The sequence below is a fragment of the Mastigoproctus giganteus genome, chromosome 11 (genome assembly GCF_048544385.1).
Source record: "Mastigoproctus giganteus isolate SK-2022 chromosome 11, ASM4854438v1, whole genome shotgun sequence".
Lineage (NCBI taxonomy): Eukaryota > Metazoa > Arthropoda > Arachnida > Uropygi > Thelyphonidae > Mastigoproctus > Mastigoproctus giganteus.
The window spans coordinates 150,536,508-150,556,958 of record NC_143585.1 but is presented as its reverse complement, the minus strand read 5'-3'; the positions used below and the strand labels follow the sequence as shown (position 1 = coordinate 150,556,958).

Below are 20,451 nucleotides of genomic sequence, written 5' to 3'. Positions count from 1 at the left end.
TAGACACGACCAGGTAGCCAAAATAATACATCAGAAGCTAGAAAGGAAATACCAGTTTATCAAAGAAAGTGTACTGTATTACAAGTGTGAACCACAGTCAGTACTAGAGACTCCAACCCACAAGCTGTATTGGGATCACACCATAATAACAGACAAGACAATCCCACACAAAAGAGCGGATATAACCCTTGTTGACAAGAAGGAAAAGGCTATCTATCTGATTGATACAGTGGTACCCAACACTGGAAACCTGCAGAAAACTCTTGGGGAAAAAATCAGGAAGTACATGAACCGAAGACAGGAGATAAAAGAGATGTGGCATACACAACAAGTAACAAACATCCCGATCATCGTAACAACCACTGGTATGGTGCCAAAGACCCTACATAACAGCCTAGCAGCAATAGGTCTCCCAGCGAACACCTACAAGAAACTCCAGAAAGTTGCAATCCTGAACACCTGTAGAACAGTCAAATAGTTCCTCGACCAACAGTAACACCAGACATAACAACCACCCTATGTACTTGGTAGCAATACCCATCACAAGGTGGAATCCCCAATCACGGAGAAATAATATAAGAGCAACAACATAATATTGGTAGTAATAATACAAAACTGCTAGCTTGGGGGGGATACATGGACTAATAGATTAACAGTAGACGCTGGCAGAGGTAAAAGTGATTCTTGCACTACTTCTATTGAAATGCAATTGAGCAGCATGGAAAGCAAGGCAATGGGGATTTCCAGGACTGCTGGAATCACAGTGCAACAAGAAAGTACATGGGCTGTGTTAGGGTAACTAAAAGTAGAAACAGGTGCATGTACACCACTGCTAGGAGTATAGTTAATAAATTCGATGGGCTTGAAGTGCTAGTCAAGAGATCAAAGGCAAATATTGTTGGGATATCAAAGACATAGAGTCACATAAACATAAGCAATGCAGAACAGGAATTTGGGGAGTACAATGTGTACAGAAAGGATAGACAGGACAGAAAGGGAGGAGGGGTTATGCTGTTAGTTAAGAAACACATAAAATCTAAGGATGTGCATCCAATTGATGTTGGTGGACAATGCAATGTTGAGTCTGTTTGGTGCAACATAAGCACTGGGAAAGGAAAAATGAGAGTAGGTGTGTGTTATAGGCCAAATGAATCTGATGAGTATAATGAGCAACTGTGCAGAAAAATAAGAGTGGGCCAGTAAATCAGAGTGTCTTATAATGGGGGATTTTAATTTCCCAGAGATTGACTGGAATTTGTAGGTTGGTCACTCACACACTAGCAAGGCTTTTGTGGATTTATTGAATGATTGTTTTCTACAGCAGCATGTTCGGGAAGCAACTAGAGGGAGTAATACTCTTGATCTGATTATCAGTAGTGATTCTTCATGCATTAAGAATCTACAGATAAAGGAACTACTAGGAGGCAGTGATCACAGTGTGCTGAAGTGGGATTTACTCAAAGAGGTAACTACCATCAAGGGTAAAGGGAAGGGAAGGGTTTTTACTTTCGTAAAGGTGATTACAGTGGTCTGAGACAGTATTAAATTCTATACGGTGGGACCAACTGATGATGCTACCAACAGCAAATTCAAAATGGGTAGCATTCAAAGAATTAATCTTGGAAGCTACTACGTTTTTCATACCAACAAAGAAATATCGTTCAAGATTTAGGCCTAAATGGATGTCAGATGAACTAATTAGATATGTGACAGAGAAGAAAAATGCATGGGATACATAAAAATTAACATGTGACAGAAGCTTATGATAGATATAAGCTGGTCTATAACGAAGTTACAAAGAAGGTTAGGCAGGCAAAGGCAGATTACAAGAAATCTTTGGCAAAGGATGCAAAGAAAAACAGCAAAGAGTTCTTTACTTATGTAAACTCCAGAAGGAAGGGGATGGATCAGATTGGTCCATTTCATATCGACGGTTCAACTGTTCATGATCCTGCTCAGGTAGCTAACAAACTAAATGAATATTTTGCATCGACATTCACACATGAGGAGTTATTCAGGAAGGGGAATGCCATAGATGAAGTAAACACCGGCAGTGTGCTAGATGATCTTGTAATAATTGAGAGTAAAGTGCAGCAGAAATTGTTGAAGATAAATACAATAAAGGCACCTGGGGTGGATGGGATCTATCCATTTATATTAAAGGAGGCAGCAAAGGAAGTAAGCAATCCATTAGCCATAATAATGAGAACTTCCCTGGACTCAGGGGAGGGACAGATGGACTGGAGATGTGACCCCAATTCACAAAGGAGGATCAAAAGCTGACACAAGTAATTATAGACCTGTGAGTTTAACTTCTGTTCCAGGAAAATTAATGGAAGCACTGGTTAGCATTAGCATTAGTAGAGGCATTTGATGCAAGAAAGCAAGCTTATGCAGCATCAGCCAAAAAAAAAAAAAAAGTAACATACATAAATAAAAATAACCACTTCACCCCTCTGTTCGTTCGAAATACCTGTCCAGCTGAGCCTTAAACTTATTTAGGCTATCAACTTCCACGACAAGGGATGGAAGTCTGTTCCACCCACCAACCACCCGCTGGCTAAAGGCAAATTTCCGCACATCTATCCTACATCTGTCTTTCCTCAATTTGAATTTATGCCCTCTCAGGTGATTTTTCTGAGCTAGAGGAAGAATCCCATCAGCATTGAGCATGCTCAAACCATTCAAGGCTTTGTACACCTCTATCAGATCACCCCGCTGGTGCCTAGTTTCCAGACACTGTAATTTGCAAAACTTAAGCCTTTCTTCGTAAGAGAACCCCTTTGTCCCATTCACCAATCTAGTTGCCCTTCTCTGTACTCGTTCCAGCAGCTCTACATCCTTCCTGAAATGAGGCCTCCAGGCCTGTATACAGTACTCTAGGTGTGGCCTGACCATTGCCTTATACAAGGGAATAATCACCTCCTTATCCCTGCTAGAAAAATTCCTATATATCATTGACAATACACCATGAGCTACTCTTGCAGCTCGTCTGCACTGCTCAGAGAACTTCATATCTGCCTGCACCACCACCCCCAGGTCCCTTTCATTCTCTACCACTGTCAGTGTAGTACCACAGAGTTGATACATTGCTCTGGGGTTGCTGTTTCCCATATGTAGTACTTTACATTTGTCAATGTTAAACTTCATTTGCCACCTCGAAGCCCATCTGCTCAACCTTTCCAAATCCTGTTGCAGCAGCATAGTGTCAGTAGTGTCCTTGACAACCCTGCCAACCTTCGTATCGTCTGCAAACTTGGACATTAAGCCTGAAATACCATCATCAATATCATTTATAAATACAGAAAACAATAAAGGCCCCAATACTGAAACCTGAGGGACTCCACTAATAACATTAGTCCACGATGAGCAGTGTCCATTGATTACCACTCTCTGTCTTCTCCCCCTCAACCACCCCTTTATCCATAGCAGCAACTTGCCTCCAATGCCACACTGCTCCAATTTGTCCAGCAGTCTTCCATGTGCAACAGTATCAAAAGCCTTTCTAAGATCCAAGTATATAATATCAAAGTTATTCCCTGCATCCAGTTCTTTTGTGACTGCATCATAGTATCCAATCAAATTGGTCAGGCAAGACTTCCCCTTAACAAAACCATGCTGTGTCCTAGCTATAACTGAAGTCTTGTCTAGATGATCCTGCAGTGCTTCTTTCACCAGTGCCTCCATTAATTTTCCGGGAACAGAAGTTAAACTCACAGGTCTATAATTACTTGTGTCAGCCTTTGATCCCCCTTTGTGAATTGGGGTCACATTTGCACATTTCCAGTCTATGGGTACCTCCCCTGAGTACAAGGAAGCTCTCATAATTATGGCTAAGGGTTTGCTTACCTCCTTTGCTGCCTCCTTTAATATAACTGGATAGATCCCATCCACCCCAGGTGCCTTTCTTGTGTTTATCTTCAACAATTTCTCCTCCACTTTGCTCTCAGTTATTACAAGATTCTCTAGCTTACTGCTAGAGTTGAATACACCTCTGGCATTCCCCTCGCTGAATAACTCCTCATGTGTGAATGTCGATGCAAAATATTCATTTAGTTTGTTAGCTACCCGAGCAGGGTCATCAACAGTTGACCCATCGATCTCAAGTGGACCAATCTGATTCATCCCCTTCCTTCTAGAGTTTACATAAGTAAAGAACTCTTTGCTGTTTTTCTTCGCATCCCTTGCCAAGGATCTCTCGTAATCTGCCTTCGCCTGCCTAACCTCCTTTGTAACTTGGTTGCATATCATCTTGTATCTATCATAGGCTTCTGTGTCATGTGTTAATTTGTATGTATCCCATGCATTTTTCTTCTCTGCCATATGCCTCATTAGTTCATCTGACAACCATTTAGGCCTAAACCTTGAACAATATTTCTTAGTTGGTATGTAAAGCCTAGTAGCTTCCACGATAAGTTCTTTGAATGCTTCCCATTTTGAATTTGCTGTTGGCAATATCATCAGTTGATCCCACTGTATAGAATTTAAATACTGTCTCAGTCCATTGTAGTCGCCTTTACGAAAGCAATACCCCTTCCCTTTACCCCTAATGGTAGTTACCTCTTTGAGTAACTCCCACTTCAGCACACTGTGATCACTGCCACCAAGTGGTTCATTTATCTGCAGATTCTTAATGCATGAAGAATCACTATTGATAATCAAATCAAGAGTATTACTCCCTCTAGTTGCCTCCCGAACATGCTGATGTAGAAAACAATCATCCAATAAATCCACAAAAGCCTTGCTACTGTGTGAGTGACCAGCCCCCAAATTCCAGTCAATATCTGGGAAATTAAAATCCCCCATTATAAGACTCTCTGATTTACTGGCCCACTCTATTTCTCCGAACAGTTTCTTATTATACTCATCAGAGTCATTAGGCCTATAGCACACTCCTACTCTCAATTTTGATCTCCCAATGCTTATGTCACACCAAACTGACTCGACACTGCACTGTCCAGCGATGTCGACTGGCTTCACTTCCTTGGATTTTATGTGTTTTTTAACTAATAGCATAACCCCTCCTCCCTTCCTATCCTGTCTATCCTTTCTGTAGACATTGTACTCCCCAAATTCCAGTTCTGCATTTCTTATATCTGTGTGACACCACGTCTCTGAAATCCCCACAATATCTGCCTTTGATGTTTTGAGCAATACCTCAAATTCATCAAATTTATTTACTAAACTCCTAGCATTGGTGTACACACAAGTATACATGCACCTGTTCTTTTTCTTAGCTACCCTAACACAACCCATGTGTTTACTTGTACCCCAATGATTCCCAGCAGTCTCTGAAATATCCTGCATCTTATTTTCCAGGCTGCGGCTCATTCCAATAGAAGCAGTGCAAGAATCACTTTCACCTCTGCCAGTGGCTACTGTTAATCTATTAGTCCTTGTATCCCCCCAATCTAGCAGTTTTCCGACCCACCTAACATTGCCTCGATAGCATCAGCAAACATTCTTGCACCCTTTCTATTTAAGTGTATCCCATCCCTGTAGAAGCAGTCTCTCCTGTTAACAAGTACAGACCAGGCTGAAAAAAATTCTACCCATTGAGCCCTGCACAATCTTTCCAGGGCCGAATTGATTGACAGGGCTCTCATCATATACTCCCTCCTATCGTGTCTGGGCAGAATTGCAGACACTTTCAATTTCAACCCTAATTCACGGCTTTTTTTCATCAGTGACCTGTACTTGTCAATGTTAAAGAAGCATTGCAGGATCATCCAGACAAGACTTTGGTTATAGCTCGGACACAGCATGGGTTTGTTAAGGGGAAGTCTTGTCTGACAAATTTGATTGGATACTATGATGTAGCATTAGCATTAGTAGAGGCATATGATGCAAGAAAGCAAGCTTATGCAGCATCAGCCAAAAAAAAAAAACCTTTCCACTTCACCCCTCCGTTCATTCGAAATACCTGTCCAGCTGAGCCTTAAATTTATTTAGGCTATCAACTTCCACAACAAGGGATGGAAGTCTGTTCCACCAACCAACTACCCGCTGGCTAAAGGCAAATTTCCGCACATCTATCTTACGTCTGTCTTTCCTCAATTTGAATTTATACCCTCTCAGGTGATTACTCTGAGTAAGAGGCAGTTTCCCATCAGCATTGAGCATACTCAAACCAGGCTTTGTACACCTCTATCAGATCACCTCGCCGGTGCCTAGTCTCCAGACACTGTAATTTGCAAAACTTAAGCCTTTCTTCGTAAGAGCACCCCTTTGTTCCATTCACTAATCTTGTTGCCCTTCTCTGTACTCGTTCCAGCAGCTCTACATCCCTCTTGAAATGAGGCCTCGAGACCTGCATACATTACTCAAGGTACGGCCTGACCATTGCCTTATACAAGGGAATAATCACCTCCCTATCCCTGCTAGAAAAATTCCTGTATATCATTGATAAGGCACCATGAGCTACTCTGGCAGCCTCTCTGCACTGCTCAGAGAACTTCATATCTGCCTACACAATTACCCCAGGTCCTTTTCATTCTTTACCACTATCAGTGTAGTACCACAGAGTTGATACATTGCTCTGGGGTTGCTGTTTCCCATATGTAGTACTTTACTTTGTCAATGTTAAACTTCATTTGCCACCTCTCAGCCCATCAGCTCAACATTTCCAGATCCTGTTGCAGCAGCATAGAGTCAGTAGCGTCCTTAAAAACCCTGCCAACCTTTGTATCGTCTGCAAACTTGGACATTAAGCTTGATATACCATCACCAATATTATTTATAAATACAGAAAACAATGGACCCAACACTGAAACCTGAGGGACTCCATTAATAACATTAGTCCACGATGAGCAGTGTCCATTGGTTACCACTCTCTGTCTACTCCCCCTCAACCACCCCTTTATCCATAGCAGCAATTTGCCTCCAATGCCACACTGCTCCAATTTGTGCAGCAGTCTTCCATGTCCAACAGTTTCAAGAGCCTTTCTAAGATCCAAATATATAATATCAAAGTTATTCCCTGCATCCAATTCTTTTGTGACTACATCATAGCATCCAATGAAATTGGTCAGGCAAGACCTTCCCTTAACAAAACCATGCTGTGTCTGAGCTATATCTGAATTCTTCTCAAGATGATCCTGCAGTGCTTCTTTAACCAGTGCTTCCATTAATTTTCCTGGAACAGAAGTTAAACTCACAGGTCTATAATTACTTGTGTCAGCCTTTGATCCTCTTTTGTGAATTGGGGTTACATTTGCACATCTCCAGTCTGTGGGTACCTCCCCTGAGTCCAAGGAAGCTCTCATAATTATGGCTAATGGATTGCTTACTTCCTTTGCTGCCTCCTTTAATATAAATAGATAGATCCCATCCACTCCAGGCGCCTTTCTTGTATTTATCTTCAACAATTTCTCCTCCACTTTACTCTCAATTATTACAAGATCATCTAGCACAGTGTTTACTTCATCTATGGCATTCCCCTTCCTGAATAACTCCTCATGTGTGAATGTAGATGCAAAATATTGATTTAGTTTGTTAGCCACCTAAGCAGGATCATGAACGGTTGAACCATCGATATCAAGTGGACCAATCTGATTCATCCCCTTCCTTCTAGAGTTTACATAAGTAAAGAACTCCTTGCTGTTTTTCTTTGCATCCCTTGCCAAAGATTTCTGGTAATCTGCCTTCGCCTGCCGAACGTCCTTTGTAACTTGGTTACAGATCAACTTATATCTATCATAGGCTTCTGTGTCACATGTTAATTTATATGTATCCCATGCATTTTTCTTCTCTGCCATATGTCTCATTAGTTCATCTGACATCCATTTATGCCTGAACCTTGCACAGTATTTCTTAGTTGGTATGTAAAGCCTAGCTTCCAAGATAAGTTCTTTGAATGCTTCCCATTTTGAGAGTTTGCTGTTGGTAACATCATCAGTTGGTTCCACTGTATAGAATTTAAATACTGTCTCAAACCATCATAGTCGCCTTTACGAAAGCAATAACCATTCCCTTTACCCCTGATGGTAGTTACCTCCTTGAGTAAATCCCACTTCAGCACACTGTGATCACTGCCACCTAGTGGTTCCTGTATCTGCAGATTCTTAATGCATGAAGAATCACTACTGATAATCAAATCAAGAGTATTGCTCCCTCTAGTTGCCTCCCGAACATGATGATTTAGAAAACAATCATCCAATAAATCCACAAAAGCCTTGCTAGTGTGTGAGTGACCAACCCACAAATTCCAGTCAATATCTGGGAAATTAAAATCCCCCATTATAAGACACTCTGATTTACTGGCCCACTCTATTTCCCTGTCGTCACAAAGGAACTGGATTCAAAAATTGTAGTCACAAAGGAACTGGATTCAAAAAATGTAGTCACAAAGGAACTGGATTCAAAGAATAACTTTGATATCATATATTTGGATCTTAGAAAGGCCGTTGATACTGTTGCACATAGAAGACTGTTGCACAAATTGGTGCAGTGTGGCATTGGAGGCAAATTGCTGCTATGGATAAAGGGATGGTTGAGGGGGAGAATACAGAGAGTGGTAATCAATGGACACTACTCTTCATGGACTAATATTATTAATGGAGTCCTTTGGGGTTCAGTGTTGGATCCATTGTTGTTTTCTGTATTTATAAATGATACTGATGATGGTATATCAGACTTAATGACCAAGTTTGCAGACGATACAAAGGTTGGCAGGGTTGTTTATGACAATAATGACAGTATACTGTTGCAACAGAATCTAGAAAAGTTGCACAGATAGGCTGAGAAGTGACAAATGAAGTTTAACATTGACAAATGTAAAGTACTACATATGGGAAGCAGTAATCCCAGAGTAACGTATCAACTCTGTGGTACTACACTGACAATGGTAGAGAATGAAAAGGACCTGGGGGTAATTGTGCAGGAAGATATGAAATTTTCTGAGCAGTGCAGACGGTCTGCAAGAGTAGCTCGTGGTGTCTTGTCAATGATATACAGGAATTTTTCTAGCAGGGATAAGGAGGTGATTATTCCCTTGTATAAGGCAATGGTCAGGCCACACCTTGAGTACTGTATACAGGTCTGGAGGCCTCATTTTAAGAAGCATATAGAGCTGTTGGAACAAGTACAGAGAAGGGCAACAAGATTAGTGAACAGAACAAAAGGTTGCTCTTACAAAGAGAGGCTTAAGTTTTGCAAATTACAGTGTCTGGAGACTAAGCACCAGCGATGTGATCTGATTGAGGTGTATAAAGCCTTGAATGGTTTGAGCATGCTCAATGCTGATGGGATTCTTCCTCTTGCTCAGAATAATCGCCTGAGAGGGCATAAATTCAAATTGAGGAAAGACGGTTGTAGGACATATGCGGAAGTTTGCCTTTAGCTAGCAGGTGGTTGATTGCTTGAACAAACTTCCATCTGTCGTTCTAGAAGTTGATAACTTAAATAGATTCAAGACAGAACTTTACAAACATTTGAAGCGAGGGGATGGATGAAATAAGGGTTTTTTTTTTTTTTTTTGGCTGATGCTATATAAGCTTGCTTTCTTGCATCATGTGCCCTTGCTAATGCTAAAGTAAATAAAAATGAAAAGAGACAACTAAAAAAACAAAATTCTCAAGATGCTTAAAAAAATTGGTTTAAAATATTCATAGGTAAAGAATTCTTTACCTATGAAACTCTAGAAGGAAAGGGATGAATCAGATTGGTCCACTGGATATTGATGGCTCAACAGTTGAGGATCCTGCTCAGGTGGCTAACAAACTAAACGAATCTTTTGCATCTACATTCACACATGAGGAGTTATTCAAGAAGGGGAATGCCAGAGGTGAAGTAAACTCTGGCAGTGAGCTAGATGATTTTGTATAACTGAGAGGAAAGTGGAGGAGAAATTGTTGAAGATAAACACAAGAAAGGCACCTGGGGTGAATGGGATCTACCCAAAATAAACTGATAATAATACTAAGAAAATTTTAAAAAAATAAATAATTAATATGAGAAAAGGAAATAGATAATCTATTGCATTCCCTCCTCCCATAGGTAATTAATCATTCAGCTGATGTTGGAATTTCCTCAAACTGTCAGCCTCTACCATACATGTAGGTAACTTATTCCAGTAATTTATAACTCACTGGCTAAAATAAAATTTCCTGCAATCCAGTCTAAACATCTCTTCCCATATCTTGAAAATATGGACCATAGTTCTAGAATCATTTATAACCGTGAAAATTTCATCCTCATTTGTTTCACTAATCCCTCTCAGAGCCTTAATCACCTCAATCAAGTCTCCTCTAAGGTGCCTAGTTTCCAAGCTCTGCAATCCACATATTCGAAGTCTTTCCTCATATGGATACCCTTTTGCCGATCTCACCAGGTGAATTACCCCTCTTTGGACCCTTTCATGTAGCACAATGTCTTTCTTTAGGTGCAGTCTCCATACTTGAACACAGTATTCCAAGTGTGGTCTTAACAATAGCCTTATATAATGGGATTATCACGTCCCTATCTCTACTTGCAAAAGTTCGATAGATCATCGATAGGACACCACGGGCCTTCCTTGTAACCTGTCTACAATTCTAGGAAAACTTCATGTCTGATCGTATTGTATCGTAAGAGCTAAAACATTCCACAATTTAGAAGTGCCCATAAAACCTATACAACTGTCTCTACTGTACCGAGAAGTCGTGCTGCTATCTGTGTGTCCACAGACATTGGCAAAGTTTAAAGCACATTCCGACACAGACGTTGGTTCTGGTAAACCTGTTTTCTACTGTCAGAACCCTGTTAGACAATTAGGACAGAGAGAGTGATTTTCCTTTATCCTGGAAATTCATCTACTATTTTGCAGAAATGAGTCATCCACACTTCCACTAAATTTCATCTGTCTCTTATATGAGACAAGAGGAGCTAAGAGGAAATCCTTGAGTGTAGTGGAAAAAGTGGAAGTGCTTAATAGTGTAGATTGAGGCATTGAAAAAAAAAATCACTTTAAAATTTGGTGTCCCTGCCAGTAGTGTGTCAACAATTCTGAAAAGCTGTTTTGATTCTCAAAATGTTTGAGGAAACGGGACCCATCGGAAGCGTGCAAAATTATGCCTATATTAATATGCAGATGAAGCTATTTTAAAGTGGGTGAAGTGATTCGAGACTAAAACATACCGATAGGGCCTTTAATAAAATGCTATGGAGTAAACATCTTTTCTGGAGCATAAAACTTTCCAAGTCAGTACTGATTGGCTGGACATTAAAATTTAAAAAAGTACCACGGCTCGAAAAATTATTTCTGGTGAAAGTGGAGTTGTAATCAAAGAAGATTGTACCCATTGGAAAGAAACAGTTTTGAAAAAAATTATGGAGGACTACGAGTTCAAAGACATATTCAACATTGATGAAATAGGTCCATTTTTTAAATGTATGCCGAACAATGCACTGAAGTTTAAAGGTGATAAATGTTTAGATGGTAAAAATAGTAAGGAGAGAATTACAATCTTGGATGGTGCAAATATGGCTGGTAATATAAAGCTGAAGTTTTTGGTAATAGGCAAAAGTAAACAACCCCAACAACATTTCAAAGGAATAAAGTCATTAGAGTTGGACTACTACAACAATGAAAGGTTGGATGACAAGTGAAATTTTGGAACCATAGATTTTAATTTTTGATAGAAAGATGATGAAAGAAAACATAATTGTGTTGATTGTCAACAGCTATCCTGCTAACCTTCACTCGGTAATTTCGAAACTTACAAGTGTAAAGCTTGTTTTCTTCCCTCCAAATACCTCATTTAAACTGCTGCCAATGGACCAAGGCATTATGAAGAATTTGAAAATGCACTACAGAAGGCACATACTGAAAAAAATTATATTAAGTCAATGCTGCCAATGGACTAAGGCATTATGAAGAATTTGAAAATTCACTACAGAAGGCACATACTAAAAAAAATTATATTGAGAACAGAAACCAACTAACCTATAGATTCTGTTATAGATTTTTGGATGTGCATATCAGAGCTGGCAAACGAGTGGAGTCAAAATGTGATGAAAACAACAATTAAGAATTGTTGTCCAAAAGCAGGTTTTGCTAAAACACCAATTAACAGCAATGAAGGGATGAATTACTACAAGATATTGAGCAATCTTGGGAAAAATTCCAGACAATTTCTTTGATTTGTCAAGAAATTGTTCTTGACAAATTTCTAGAAATTGATAATGATGTTATAGTAGCTGAATATCCGAGTGACTCCAACATTTTGAAGAGTATTCAAGAAACTAGTGACAATGTCGATGAGGAGTTGTGTGAAAATAAGGGCAACGAAGGCAATACCTTAAAAACATGATGTGTTGGCGGCATTTGAAACTTTGCATCGAGGCCTTCACTATGAAGAAAATGTGCCAAAAAATATATTTGAGTGTTTAAACAAATGCAAATATTTTTATGAAAGTTGTACAGTAAAATCCAGTGTACAACAAAAAATAACAAGATATTTTACGAAATAATTCTTAAAAGTGTACTAATATATTGTGTACATCACATAAGTAGTCATTTCTGGATATGTATGTATTAATACATACATATTAAAATGTTTCAAAATGTTAGAAAATTTATTCATTCCCACTAATTTCTGATATATTTCCCATCTTTTACTATATTTCTGAATGTTGAATACAGTATTTCTTATTATTGAAAAGATCATATTTCTTTATCGCGAAATTTCTGTTTAACAAATTTTTTCAAGCAAATGATCAATTTTGTTATATAGAGGTCCTACTGTATTTCAAATTCATTAAGATTGTTTTGTATGCTCCTACCATTATGTATAATCAACCAGGAATTGTGGTTATTTGTACTGTTAGAAACTCTTGCACAAGTCATATAATTATGGCTTTGCATTACTCCTTTAACTAGTGAATCCATTATTTTCCCTGGAATAGAAGTCAAGCTCACAGGTCTGTAATTACCTACTTCACTTGTTGATCCCTCTGTGAACCGGAGAGACATTCACACATCTCCAATCCACAGGGACCTCCCCAAATTCAATGATGCTCTGAGAATTGTTTGTTTTGTTTGTTTGTTATTGGTTTTTAGGAGCATTAGCAACTAAGATCATATTGCTCCGGGGATGTGCGGTGGTCATTCCCTGACCGACCTTTCCGCATCCTCAGTATTTGGTGGTCACGGGCTCAAACCCCGATCTAATCAAGAAACGTGTGCTACGCACTGCTGCTCTGAGAATTGGGGCTAAACATTTGCTTACCTCTTTTGCCTTCTCTTAAGATCACATCCATTACAGGTGCCTTATTTACTTTTAGCTTCAACGCTTTCTCTTCAACTTTACTTTCAGTTATCGCAAAATTCTTTAGCTCCCTGTTAGAACTTGACATACTTCTGGCATCCCCCATGAATGTAGATGCAAAATATCTATTCAATTTGTCAGCAACCTGAACAGGATCATGAACATTTATATTTGTATACAGGAGACCAAGATGATTCATCCCTTTCCTTGTGGGGTTAAATAAAGAACCTAAATAAAGGAACATAAATAAAGAACATAAACAAACATAAGTAAAGAACCTTTGCCACTTTTCTTTTCATTCTTTGCCAAAGACTTCTTTAAATCTGCTTTAGCCCTGCCTACCCCCAAACTTCATTACTGTAGAATAGTTTATATTTAATCTACGTTACTGTATCCCCCTAATAATTCATACTAATCCCACGTAATTTTTTTTTCGGTGCCACTAGTCTCATCAGTTAATCTGATATCCATTTAGGTTTAAGCCTATAAAAAGCCTAGTAGCTTCTATGATTACTATCCTGAAGACACCTTCTTAAGGATAGTAATTCAGGATTACTAACCTGAACCGCACATTGAACGGCGGGAAAAATCCCTGCCAAAAAATAACTTGTACGCTGAGGAAACCCATTGTAAATGGAAACACTCCTATTAAGAAGAAATTCTAAATAGGAAGTGGTGGTAATATCAATGGTTGGTGAAACCTTGTATTCACTTTTATGAAAGCGAAATCCCTCCCCTTTCTCTTGCCCATTAGTTGCATCTTTAAAAGTAGATCCCACATCAATGCACTGTGATCACTGCTACTCAGAGGGTCTTTTATCTGCAGATTCTTAATGCATGAAGGGTACCCTCTGTTAATCAAATCAAGAGTACTGCTTTCTCTATTCCACAAACTCCAGTAAATATCTGGAAAATGAAAATCCCCAAGTGTCTGATTACTTTTGGTCTGATGTGAGCCCCCCAGATGCCAAGCCCATACTCACCAGATGTGAGCCCCCCCCAGGGGGCTCACATCTGGTGAGTATGGGCTTGGCAAAACCAAGGTCCTGAGCTGAATATCATCATTCTTCTCTTTCTTGGTGATTCCTCTCTCTCTCTCTCTCTCTCTCTCTCTCTCTCTCTCTCTCTCTCTCTCTCTCTCTCAGGGTGAATTGGAAATTTTTTTTTTGGCTGGTGCAGCATAAGCCTCAGGCTTCCTTGCACCATATGGCTAATAATAATAATAATAACAGTACTGTACATTAGTACACTACTTTTCAACATAACCACGCAGTGCATTCAGACAATTGTCCAAATATATCAGTGCAATCATACCTGTTAAAAAAAAAAAATTACGAAGCATTTCTTAAATCAGGTTTAAAATATCATTTAATTCATTATAACAGAATCAAAATATATATTTTTATAAAAACGAAATGAACAAATTAAAATAAGAACAGTCAACATCAAAATATATTTTTATAAAAACATTAACAAATTAAAATACGAACAATTAACATCAGGAGGGTGCGGTGGATGGTCCAGCAACTCCCATTCATAATGCTGTTAAGACTGCTATGGGTAAATAGCAATGCAAAGTGTACTTAATTTTTATATCAAGGCAGTCATTTTGGCTTGTTCACATAATGTCAGCAGAAGTGTCTCGTACTGGTAACACAAAGAAAAGTAAAATTACATGCCTTTATCTGTGGCATTTCACAATAAGCACAGTTTCTCCACATTAAATGTGCCTACCTTTTCAAACACACCTTATGTGAGCTAAAGTACAGAAGAAGGCCTGCTTACTTAAATTGTATGGAAAATCTTTTACAATGTGAAGATTGTAGTAGTAGTAGTAGTAGAAGTGGCATGTGATGCAAGAAAGCAAATGTATGAGCTTTTTTTTTTTTTTTTTTTTAATGTGAACCCCAAACACGAGAGGTATTAGAACCTATAGTACTTAGTACCGTGCTTGGGTTGGAGGTTGACAAAACGAAAGAAGATATTTGTTGACATTGGACTTGAACTTCTTTAGATTGTAATTTTCAGGAAATACGTATGAAGGAAGGTTGTTCCAGAAAACGGCAGTTGAATGAATAAATGAGGAAGATGAAAAGTTGGTTCTGTGGTTTGAAGTTGGACAGTAAATGGATGTTGGCTGGTGGCAGCACGAGTTTGGACTGTTTTGAAAGAGAGGGCCGGGAATTATAGAAGCCAGTTCAGAAGAACAGTGCCCATGGAAGTATCTGTAGAAGAGGCATGCAGCAGAAACAGTACGTCTATGAGAGAGCGAGTGGAGAGACTCTGTTAGAGATGAATCATTAATTAACCTAACTGCCCTCTTTTGAATGGAATCAAGAAGCCTGAGAGAGGTTTTGGGGGCACCACCCCAGATGTGGGAACAATATTCCATAGCAGGGCGGATTTGCGATTTATACAAAGTGAGCAGCTGTTTGGAATAAAAGTAACGCCGAGAGCGAAAGAGAAAACCAAGTTTTTTAGATGCAGAGGAAGCAATAATTGTAATGTGCTTGTGCCAAGAGAGATTAGAAGTCAGGGTAATCCCCAAAAGAGATATATCATTTTGCCTAGAAATCGGAGTGTCACTAAAGATAAGCATAGGAGCAGAAGAATCCTTTTTGCGAGATATAAGACAAGACTGAGTTTTAGAAGGGTTGAAATCAACTAAGTTGTCTTTGCCCCACTGGAGAATTACCTGAAGATCGGCATTTAAGGAATTGGTAGCAGATTTTCGAGAAGTTGAAGCTGATTGAGCAGGACAAGGTTTCTCAAAATGGAAAGTGGAATGCAATGTGCTATCATCGGCAAAACTATGGATAGGATTTCCAGTCAATGGAAGAAGGTTATTGATATACAAAAGGAATAGAGTGGGGGAAAGAACTGAACCTTGGGGGACACCGGCATTAGTGGAGAAGTTAGAAGACAGAGAGCCATCTACCATCACCCTCAGTGAGCGATCGGAGAGAAAACTGGATAACCAATTACTAAAAACAGTTGGCAAACCATAAGCTGGAAGCTTGTTTAGAAGACCTTTATGCCAAACACGATCAAAAGCCTTTGAGATGTCAAGAGCAACTACTTGTGTTTCACCGAACCTTTCCATTGAATTAGTCCATAAATGGGTAACATAAGCCAGAATATCACCAGTGGATCGACACTGACGGAATCCATACTGGTGATCGTTGATTAGATGGAAGGTTTCTAGGTAGTTTAACAGTTGGCGGTTAATTGATTTCTCCATTACTTTAGAGAGAGTAGAAGTAATTGCAATGGGACGATAATTGGATGGGAGGGATTTGTCACCCTTTTTGGGAACTGTTGGATATGAGCAAATTTCCAAGCAGAAGGAAAAACACCTTTGGAATAAGAAAGGGAAAAGAGGCGGTAAAGAACAGGAGTAAGTTCAGGAGCACAGGTTTTGAGAACAAGTGGAGAAATACCAGCAGGACCTGGAGCTTTCTTAGCATCAAGATTCATCAAAATCCTTCTGATATCCTTTTGACGGAAGACCACAGGAGGCATTGAATGGAGCGTGTTGGGAATGGTGGGAGGTGTTTTACCAAGATCATAAATACATGAGCTGGAAGAAAAATGGGATGCTAGCAGGTCAGCTTTATCCTTGGCTGAAGTGACAACAGAACCATCTGGTTTGGACAGAGGTGGGAGCAGAGATGGGCAAAAGTTGCGGCCAATAGCTTTGGCAAGAGACCAGAATGCTCAGCTACCATTAGGGCAAGAAGCAAGTTTTCTACTCTTAGCCTGTTCAAACTCTAGTTTGGACTGATTAATAACTGCTTTACAATTGTTGCGAGCTTTGGTGTAGGCAGAAAATGAAACTGAAGAATTAGAAACAAGCCAATTATGATATGCAACATTCTTCTCTTGAACAGCCTTAGCACATTTATTGGAAAACCAAGGTTTAGATAAGGGACGAGATTTTAAAGTGGAGTGTGGGATAAAGGATTCCATTCCTGCAAGAATAATTTCACTGACACGATCTGAGCAAACATTGACATCAGAAGTTTTGAAACAGTAATCCGACCAAGGAAAAGAAGAAAAGAAGTCTCGCAGGTCATCCCATTTTGCATTTTTGTAATGCCAAACAACACGAGGTTGGGAATAGCCATGAGATAAAGGTTCCATTGGAGAAGAGACAATCACCAAGTTGTGATCTGAAGTGCCTAAAGGACCTCTCACTTCGACCGTGTACTTAGAAGGGTTGTTTGTGAGAAAAAGATCAAGCGTATTGGCTGTATGATTAGGATTGTCCGGTATTCTTGTAGGTAAATGAACAATCTGTGCTAGGTCATTAGTAATTGCAAAACCTTATGCAGCATCAGCCAAAAAAAAAAAAAAAAAAACACACCATTCCCTCCAAATGCTTGTGCAGTTGTTTGCTATGTAACTATCTCTAAAGATAATCTATTATAAAAATCATTGCGTTACCACTATTTTTAAATATTCAAAACTGAAAGTAGCAGTTTCTTTCTTTCTTAGAAGAAACAATTCTAGATAATCAAACTACCAATGTAGACAGCAATATTTGATTTATGGCTGAATAACCTTCATCAAGTTTTGTATTTTGTTACACACTTAAATTTCTTATTTTACCAGTATCTGTTAACAGTAAAAAATGTTTTTTGTTATTATTTTTTTTTCTTATTCAGTATATAAAATTCCTCTCAAAACCAAGAAATACTGTCAAATTCACTTCAGACACAACAAAAATAAATGGGAGTACTTTGTTCCCGATAAACTACAGTACAAACCCGGATAAGAAGTTTCCCGCTGTAATAGGTTTGCTTTCTTGAGTCCCAATTTCAACTCTATATATTGTAATATATTATTTTCCCAGGTAAGAAGTTTCCCAGGTAAAAGATTTTTCCCGCATAAAAAGTTCATGGTATAGAATACACAGAATATTATTTAGATAGTATGAACCAGAGCTGTACTGCTCAATACGTTCTACGTTGATATCAATGTTTGTAAAATAATAAGAGAAGTTTACCTCAATATAGTATGTAGAACACTTCCATATGATACTCTCCAGAGTATTTCATTTTAATTTCTGGAGAGTATCATACAGAAGTGTACTACGTACTATATTGAGGTAAACTTCTCTTATTATTTTACAAACAAAGTATTATTATAATGACGTTTTCCCACTTAATGTTTTTTAAATATACAAATTCTTTAATTTTAATATTAATTTTTAATTTTTTTAATATTAAACAATATAAACATTTTGGTAATCGAACAAGTTAGTGTCAAGCAACATTTTAGTTTGTAGTAAATCACCGATGCCATTTCACCTGAAATGGCATCGTTTTTGATATGCATGTATTTCACATTGTGAATGCCTTCATGAGTTTGTCTGATACTGCACTACCTCCAATAAGCAACGGTTCACCAATCGAGAAGACTAATGTTTCTTACTCTTGGTGAGGGGGAGTGGTTCCCGCCGAGAACCCACTGGCGAAGTGTTGCCTATTCGAGAATCCACTGTCGAAGCATTGCCTATTCGAGAATCCACTGTCAAAGCGTTGCTTATTTGAGGTAGTTCAATATCAGGGCAAATTTGCTGTGAAAGCATTCACAATACAAGATATCACAAAAACAATGCCATTTCACTTACTTTGGTGATCTACTATGAACTAAAATGATGCTTGGCACTAACTTGTTCGATTAGTGAATTTTCCATAGTCTGAGGCTTTCAGTGATAAAACCTTTTTAGTATAAACATTTTGATACAATGGAAGTGACATACTGCAATTGTTTTCACCGAAATCCATAACTGGATAGCGTCGGCCACATGAAGCCCAGTGATGCAACTGATTTGCCATTAAGTTCTGAATTACTTGGTGAATTGTTGTTCTGTATTACTGTAATTGTGACCTTTTAAGGTATGTTGGAACTCCAAAGGAGCTCATCCTTCCAACTTGGTAATGAGTATTTGGTAAGGAGTTTAATGACCAGAATGTTAAGCAATTAGAAATCCTCAGTTTAAAAATGTTTCCCATAGGCGGAGTGAAATATTTAAAAATTCTTAAATAGTATTTAAAAATGATCTTTAACTTATGTATGTGTATCTTTTCATTTTTATTTGTGTAGTTAATATTTCATACCCTTGAGATCATTTTCCCTTCTAAGTTTTCCCGTGTAAGAAGTTCTAAACCTCCAGTCCCTTGGAAAACTTCTTATCCAGGTTCTACTGTATTTATTTTTCTTAAACAAGAAAAATTAATGTTTTTGCTTTTTCTTTTTTTATTATTAACAATTATTATATGCATTGTGATGACGTGAATCATCAGTAAACTCTGAGAACATTAAATGTACATTAGAATGACATAATATGGTACAATGACATATATGGTATAATGACATGATAATATATGGTATTTAATTTTTATTAATTAATCATCTGAATGACCTGTGAAAATTATTTCTGCAATTAAATGTGTCCAACTAACATACCGTCATTAAAGTTGAAAATTTATGTTTACCTCTGTACATTTTGCTCTCCGTTGGGTATTTTCTTCAATTTCTTTTTCTTTAAAATTTTCACTGCCCTTCTGCATAACGTTTCTGAGTCTAACATTTCCTTAACCTTGCCGTAAGAGCCTTCTCCCAGAACATCACCCATAACATATCTCCCGATAATTTTCGCTTTCTTCTTTCTCGCTTGATAAATAATCTCTTTAGAATTGACTCTATGAAACACAAGGGGTCCATCGTCCTCTGGCTCATTCAACCAACTATCTAGAGGATGCAGTTCTTCACCGATCGGAAAAAACGATGGTCCGTCAACGATTACCGTCTCTTCCCCTTCCTCCATTGAAAGAGGATATCGACTACTGCCTGTTAATATTGTCGATAATTTGTAGACGAGTCATATTTGAATTGCAAATGTGTAAACACAACACTAAAAATATATACACAATTCGGATAACACAGACGATCACCTGTCCCGCCATAACAACACTCAGCTGAGAACTTCCAGCCCGGCTAATCTCGCTGCCATACCTGCTACAATTCTTTTTTTTTTTTTTTTTTTTTTTCTTTTTCAATTTCGAGTTTCATAGGATTAAAACAAAATCACATACAAAAACGGTGGGAGAAAACAAAGAAAAGACAAAAATCTAAAAAAAACACACCAAGTGTCAATTTGATAGCTAAAGACATTAAACGAATTTAAGGATATTTT

The 20,451-nt window shown here is 38.4% G+C and overlaps 1 protein-coding gene across 2 annotated transcripts in view; it reads right to left on the bottom strand.

Moving 5' to 3' along the window:
• Positions 1-20,224, bottom strand: part of LOC150078514 (serine/threonine-protein kinase STK11-like) — a 272,273-nt gene extending 252,049 nt beyond the window's left edge. For both annotated transcript variants that reach the window (XM_090385158.1, XM_090385159.1), the window contains exon 1: positions 19,751-20,224. In XM_090385158.1, the coding sequence (XP_090241284.1) occupies positions 19,751-20,082 (332 nt within the window). In that variant the 5' untranslated portion in view covers positions 20,083-20,224. The remainder of the gene's footprint in view (positions 1-19,750) is intronic.
• Between the last annotated feature and the right edge of the window lie 227 nt (positions 20,225-20,451).